Source organism: Halichoerus grypus, chromosome 6, assembly GCF_964656455.1.
Source record: "Halichoerus grypus chromosome 6, mHalGry1.hap1.1, whole genome shotgun sequence".
Lineage (NCBI taxonomy): Eukaryota > Metazoa > Chordata > Mammalia > Carnivora > Phocidae > Halichoerus > Halichoerus grypus.
The window spans coordinates 119,150,280-119,157,084 of record NC_135717.1 but is presented as its reverse complement, the minus strand read 5'-3'; the positions used below and the strand labels follow the sequence as shown (position 1 = coordinate 119,157,084).

The following is a 6,805-nucleotide window of genomic DNA, read 5'->3' as shown; positions in this document are numbered from 1 at the left end:
TTCCCAAGTTTCAGGCAATTTCCCAAAGTGGTGCAGGCAATAATGGGGCAAGGACTTGATCAGTATGCGATAGATGACATTTTATTGGACTAGAGAATTTGTGGGAGGCTTAGGTACCGGGCGCTGGGCCAGGGTGGCACAGGCCATGCTCAAGGCACCCTCTCTGGTGTGGTGCCCACCAATGAAGCCGCTGGTGTGGACAAAGATGCAGCCAGGAATCCCACTGACCTGGTCCAGGGCCTCATCCCGAAGACCCCGCCATGGCTCTGGCAGGGGCAGCCTACAAGTGCACAGAAAGAGGAAGTCAGTGGGAGCAGGTGGAGGCCTTGAGGAGCAGAGAGAGGGAGCACAGAAGAGGCCAAGGTTAGTGGTCCCTCTGATAGGGCTGAAACAGGCCTGAAGGTCAAGGTCTGCAGGGTGGTCCTCTAGGGCCTTACCGGCTCTGGAATGAATGGGGCTCCTTGGGCACACACTGTACCCGCCACTGTCCGGCCTGGTCAGTGTAGATAACGAAGGCGATGGTCCCCGGTGGGGACAGCCCAGATTCCAGGTGGTAGAGGTGCTCTTTCCAGGGGCATCCACCGTTCGCCAGTTCTATTATCTCCCCACTTGGGTCCACCTGAAAGGGAGGCCGGGCTGGGAGACGAGGGTGGAAGCAGGAGCCCCTGCCGGCCAGCAGCCTGCCAACAGTCACTAAGCCGTGAACCATGGTGCCTCCTCCCGGGCCTGTACCTGGAATCGCTGGGCCAGGGCTGCTTCCACCAAGCCCCGGGCTGGCAGCCAGCTGTGCTGGTAGAAGTCCAGTCTCTGCAGGAACTCCTCTCGGACTAGGGCCATTGCACGCTTGAACCCGGCCTGGGGATCGTGGGAATCAGAACCGTGGTGCTGGCCCCACCTTTTGACTTTGCTAGGATTGGAGGAGGCAACCACTCTCCTGTCCTCCCCCAAAGTGCTTACAGGCCTCGTGGTCTCTTCCTTTGGGGCTCTCCTTACCTCGGTGTCTTGGTTGGGCTGGTTCCAGGCAGGATTCAGTCGGGCAACCCGGGCGCTCAGTGTGGTAGTCAGCACGTATCTAGGCTCTCCCTCTTCCCACTGGGAGATCCCATTGTCCACCGCGTCCACCTCCTCCACAAAGTTCTCGTACATCTAAGGCGGCAGCAGGAGTAAATGCTCTTGGGGATTCCTACCATTTGCATCACGTTTTACAGATTTCACTCATTTAATCTCCACAACAGCCCCCTAAGAGTGTCTCAACATTCCCTGGATGAAGAAAGGGGGAACTGGGGAGTTCGGTGGCTTCAGGTGGGATCTAATCGTGCTGGGGCTGGAATTCCGATCACCTGACTTGTAATCCAGCGTTCCCTCCAGTACCGCACAAAGCCTGAGTCAAGACCAGCATGGGTGAGGGGGGGCTGCTGACTTCAGAATAAGGAAGGTCTCCAGTTCCCATGAGGGGCTCTGGGAGTGGATCCCGGTGGCTGAGATAGGGTAAATCTCCAGGTGGGCTGAGTAGGCTATTCAGGGACCTGGTAACTGAGGTACATGAGGGTCTGGCCAAACACGAGTCAGGTGGGAGAGTTGAGTGCTGGACGAGACATGGGAGCTGGGATGTGGTCCCAGGGAAGCCCATGACGTGTCACGTGGTGGGAACAGGTACTGCAACCCCTGAGGCCAAAGAAAGGGTAGGGTAGTGCTGCAAGAGTCTGGGGGCAGGGACACCTGCGTGGTTCAGTCGGCTGGGCGTCTGCCTTTGGCTCAGGTCATGATCCCGGGGTCCTGGGATCGAGTCCTGCATTGGGCTCCTGGCTCTGTGGGGAACCTGCTTCTGCCTGCCGCTCCCCCTGCTTGTGCGTGCACGAGCTCTCTCTGACAAATAAAATCTTTAAAAAAAAAAAAGTCTGGGGGTAGAAACGACATGGGATATGAACGCTTACAGCAAAATTGCTCTGCACATAGGCTTACAACATCAACATGTCCGTGGTATGCAGCAAAGTGCTCCCCTCGGGGAGAGCTGAAAAAGAAACTCCCTTATGCCCAGCCTCTCTTGCTCTGGACCCCAACCTGATGCTCAACTAAAACTTGGTATAATCTACTTCAATTGCTTAGAAGCCCCTCAGCAGGGGGCATGGGTGGCTCAGTTGGTTAAGCGTGTACCTCCAGCTCAGGTCATGATCCTAGGGTCTTGGGATCAAGCCACACATCAGGCTCCTTGCTCAGCCCCCACCCCCGCACTTGTGGACTCTTTCTCTTTTACTCTCTCTCAAATAAATAAAATCTTAAAAAAAAAAAAATTTGAAGCCCCTCAGCAGAAGGGAAAATGGACTCAGGCAGTCTGAAAACCTTAGTATTCCCAAAGCTCCAATTCAACCATTCATATTTCTTCACTTCCTTGGGTCATACTAATGCTGTGTCACAGGGGGCAAATAGGCAAGCTAAGACAGAACTGAACTCCGTGGCTTCTGCAAAAACCAGAGTTGACGGAATCTGCAGCTTGACTCGTGAATGTCACAGGTGTGGGGGGTCAAGCAGGTGTCCTCAGAATCACTGATCTGACAGGTGTACCCCCATTCCTTCCCCGAAGCAGGAACGTGCTGAGCTGCTCGCAGGGGATGCTTGTGGAACCTGAAGATACTTTCATAATCCAACCCTTCCCAGCTGAACGTCCCAATTCATGTCCCAGATACGCTTCCCTCTACCTTCAGGGCAGCCAGAACCTCTAAGCCATGTGCTTCCCAACACAAGCAGCCTATTACCAAGTTGTTGAACAATCATTTTTTATGCGTGTCAGGTCAAGAAAAAGACCAGGAAACACTGCTTTATGGTTTTCAAAGCCCTTCCCCGAACACTACCTCACCCACTTCTCACAACCACCCCGGGATAGAGGTGAGAGAGATGAGCCATCCCCTGTGAGAAGATGAGCCTGACCGAGGGAGAAGGTGCTGAGCCAACTGTAGGCCAGGAGTCCTGAGGCCCAGTCCTGCGTGAGTGCCATTCCCAGTTGGTGGAGACACATTTATGGGTCATTTCTGTCCTTGGGTCCCCACCTTGTCATAGATGGTGCCCACCATGCTGTCCTCTTCGCTGGTGCCTAGCAACCGGGCCAGCAGCTTGTGCCCGAAGTGCAGATAGATGAGTCCCGCACTGCTCAGCTTGGTCTGCCACGGCTTCCCAGGAGACAGAGAGCTCATGGTCTCTGTGAAAGATCTGAGGAGCACAGGGAGGTAGGGCTGAGGCAGAGCTGCCCCAGTTAGCCCACAGCATGTGCCTGCACGTGCAGGCTCGAGGGGGTGGAGGCTGGAGAACACTCAGGAGTTGGGAGGAGGGTGCCCAGCTGTGGGGCTTTAGCTTTTCCTCGGGGTTCAACATGGACCTCAGCTTGGAGTCTCCATTCATGCTTTCATTTGACAATGGTTAATTCAATGCTTACTACATGCCAGGCTTTGCGTTTTAGACATCAGGGGTAAAAAAAACCCCTAAGACAAGGGCGCCTGGGTAGCTCAGTTGGTAAAGTGTCTGCCTTGAGCTCAGGTCACGATCCCAGGGTCCTGGGATCGAGTCCCGCCTTGGGCTCCCTGCTCAGTGGGGAGCCTGCTTCTCCCTCTGCTTGCCGCTCCCCCTGCTTGTGCTCTCCCTCTGACAAATAAATTTAAAAAAAAAAAAATCTTAAACAACAACAACAACAAAAAACCCAACAAAACCAAAACCCTAAGACAATGTCCCTGCCTTCAAGTTCATCTACTACAGGCAGACAAGCCCACAAACAACCAAGCGAATGCTCTAGCTAGGTTATAAACAAGGGAAAGAGGGGAGGAGAGATTTCTGGTCATTCTTAAAAGAGGAATTAGGTGTTCGCCAGCCAGACAAAAGGTCAAGGAGAAAAGGCATTCCAGGTAGATGGAACAACATCTCTTACAATGGCTAAGACAGGTCTCTACATGGAACTGCAAGAAAGGCAGCTTGGGTATGAGGAGTGGCAAAAAAATAAAGCTAGAGGGTAAGCAAGGGCCAGATCATGGCAGGCCTCGTCCACCATAGTTTGGATTTTGGGCTTTATCTGTAGGTAGTGGGGAGCCACTGAGAGATTTTCAGCGGACAAGTTCATGTGAGAGCACTGTGCCAGCCAGCATGCAGAACAAATGCAAGGTCACCTGCAGGTGCAGGGGAGTGAGGAAAGCAGAAATGTGAATTCTCAGTGGCACAGAGAATAGGGAAATGGTATGACAGTCCTGAGGGAAGTAGAAACTACCGCTGTAATTTCTAATACCAGTCTGTCAGAATCAGCTAGAGAGCTTATTTTTTGCTTTAGTGTTTTTTATTATTGAGTAAATACAAAAATATTTATAAAATGTTCACAAGGTATAAAGATTAATACATAGTAAGCCCCCAGATAAAAGTCCAAAAAGAAGCTAAACGAAATTGTTGATGGAAACAGACATATGTGGTAAACTACACAGTAGAACAGGGGTATGATGAACACGGAATTAAGGACACTGCTTGCTTCTGGGGAGGCAGGGGACTGGGACAGCGAAGAAGTACTGGTGCACAGATGCAAAGGTAATGGTACTCTTCTAGTTCTGAGGTTGGGAGATCGGTCCATGGGTGTTTGTTACGTGTTTTATATTCCAAAAGCTCTAAATACATCCTTTTATGTATCAAATACTGCATAGTTAAAATATATATATATAAAATCATTAGAAAACAGGAATTACTCAATATTGTCGAGTGCTACAAAGAGGTCTGTTAAGGTGAGACCCTCCACCAGCAACCTGAGTTCGGTGTTGAGGGGCCCTTTCCATGAGCATTTCCAGTGGAGAGATTGGGAGAGGACCAGCAGAAAGAATGAACGGAATGAACTGGAAGGGATGTGGAACCAGGGTCAGCTCTTTCATTGATGAGAGGCTGAGAAGGGAGGGTAAGAGATGAGGCTATAAATAGCAGGAGGGTTCCCCCACCACATCATTTATGGATATAATACGTACACTTAAAAAAAAAAAAAAAAAAAAAAGAGGGAAAGGGAGAAAAATACTTAAAGAAAATTACAATAAAATATCCTCATACTCTGTCAGAGATCCCCACTTTAAGCAGTGTGGGGTATATGAGGGAGGGTCTGGTTTTTTATTTACTCTTGATTTCCAAATGGAGACGCCTGGGCAGAGTTTTAGGCTGGGGGAGGGGGCGCCTGGGTGGCTCAGTGGGTTAAGTGCCTGCCTTCGGCTCAGGTCATGATCCCAGGGTCCTGGGATGGAGCCCCGAGTCGAGCCTGCTTCTCCCTCTTCCTCTGCCCCTCCAACTGCTCATGCTCTCTCACTCTCTCAAATAAGTAAATAAAATCTTTAAAAAGAAACAAACAACCACTGGGGAGAACGGTGGTGTGAGCCCCCAGAGGAGAAAGTAATAGATCACAAAAGGGGCAAACAGAAGGGAACAATGTTTCCTGAACTGGAAAGAGGGAGCTGAGGATGCTTGGGAATGGGAATCTGCGGATGTGCATGCAGGAAAGGCTCAATTTCCTTTGAAAAGGAGGTGGCAGGGTCACTCACTGAGGGAGTTTGATGAGGTAGGGGCCTGAGGAGAGAGGAAGAGGACTGAAATGGTACCATGGATAATGGGTCAGCCTTGGAAAAGAAAGATTTCCCAATGTACGAGTATAAATGAAGTAGAGGACCACATACATCTGAGCTGTCACCACCACCGCTGCCATGTGGGCCCAGCAGTCTGAAGTGGGGCAGCAAGGGCACATGAAAGGACCAATCTGAACTGGGGTATTAACAGGGGTGAGGATGGTGCTAGTGGGAGAAAATCCTGACTGAGCCAAGGAAGGCGGCCGGCGGGGAGGGGCGTGAGGACCGCCTGGAAGCCAGGGAGGCCCAAGGCCAGGGGGATGGACGCAGAGCAGGGGGCGAGCCGGCAGGCTGCAGTCCCGTGGCACTCAGCAGCTGGCTTTCCAGGATGAGGGGGTTCCCTTCGCGGGCACGGACCACCGCAGTGGATGGCTGCCTTGGGGCACAGAACAAAGCTGAAGTCAAGGACGCTAAAGAAATGCAATCTGGGCACTCACCTCTGGTGATGGTCATATCGGTGTCTCTGAGGGTCGTACTCGCCACCCACATCTACCACGATGTCACAAGAAGCCAGTTTTTCGGGGTCCCGGGTCCGCACAATCTCTGCATCCTGTAGCGGACACAGGAGGTGAGGGGGCGGCCAGGGTCGTGCAGAGAGAGAATGAATGTTCGGGGAAGGAGGGGGTGCTCGGGCGCAGCCCGCCCGGGAAGCCCTCAGGGGTCCCGGGGTCAGTTTCCGCGGATCGTACCCGGTACTCGGGCAGGAGGCGCAGCAGTGCGCACGCCAGGGCTTCATCGCAGTGGAAAGTGCCGTTGTGCGTGCCGATTCGGGGTGGCGCCATGAGGCTGTCGCGGGGTCGCTTGGACGGCGGGACGGACTCCAGGCTGAGCCCACGGGGCCGGGGTCGCGAGGCTGGCGGCGGCCGCAGCAGTAGATGTAGGAGACCGCGCGGGAAGCGGCAGCCCATGCAGCCTCCCGGGTGGGGAGGTGGGTCGTCGACCCGGAAGAGGAAGCGCACGCGCAGTTCCATTTCCGCCGGGCAGCCGTTCCCACGGCAACCGGCCCGCAGAGAGCGGCGCCTCGCAGGATTTCTGCCGGACTCCTCCAAAGGCCCAGGGTGGAGCCTCCGAGATAAGCACTGCATCCCCCACTAACTGAGCAGGCTCTGGGGAGGGGCACAGCATGTCCGTCACCGCCCTCCCATGTCATCAACAGTCCTTTGCTTCATGCAAGAAAAGACCAA

At 53.3% G+C, this 6,805-nt stretch overlaps 1 protein-coding gene across 1 annotated transcript; it reads right to left on the bottom strand.

Annotated features, from left to right (window-relative positions):
* Positions 1 to 65: 65 nt before the first annotated feature.
* On the bottom strand, positions 66 to 6,595 carry MYG1 (MYG1 exonuclease). The gene is made up of 7 exons (XM_036124107.2): positions 6,311 to 6,595; positions 6,059 to 6,171; positions 3,045 to 3,204; positions 994 to 1,146; positions 733 to 855; positions 438 to 619; positions 66 to 280 (listed from the first exon to the last, which is right to left on the bottom strand). The coding sequence occupies exons 1-7, from the start codon at positions 6,590 to 6,592 to the stop codon at positions 82 to 84; spliced, it is 1,212 nt and encodes a 403-aa protein (XP_035980000.2). The 5' UTR covers positions 6,593 to 6,595; the 3' UTR covers positions 66 to 81.
* Positions 6,596 to 6,805: the final 210 nt, after the last annotated feature.

Excerpts from the sequence above, each read along its gene's own strand:
- MYG1 (XM_036124107.2), bottom strand. The coding sequence starts at position 6,592 with ATGGAACTGCGCGTGCGCTTCCTCTTCCGGGTCGACGACCCACCTCCC. Across the intron at positions 856-993 it reads AGCCCAACCAAGACACCGAG|GCCGGGTTCAAGCGTGCAAT; the intron begins GTAAGGAGAGCC and ends CACGATCCCCAG. Across the intron at positions 620-732 it reads CCCTGGCCCAGCGATTCCAG|GTGGACCCAAGTGGGGAGAT; the intron begins GTACAGGCCCGG and ends CCTCCCTTTCAG.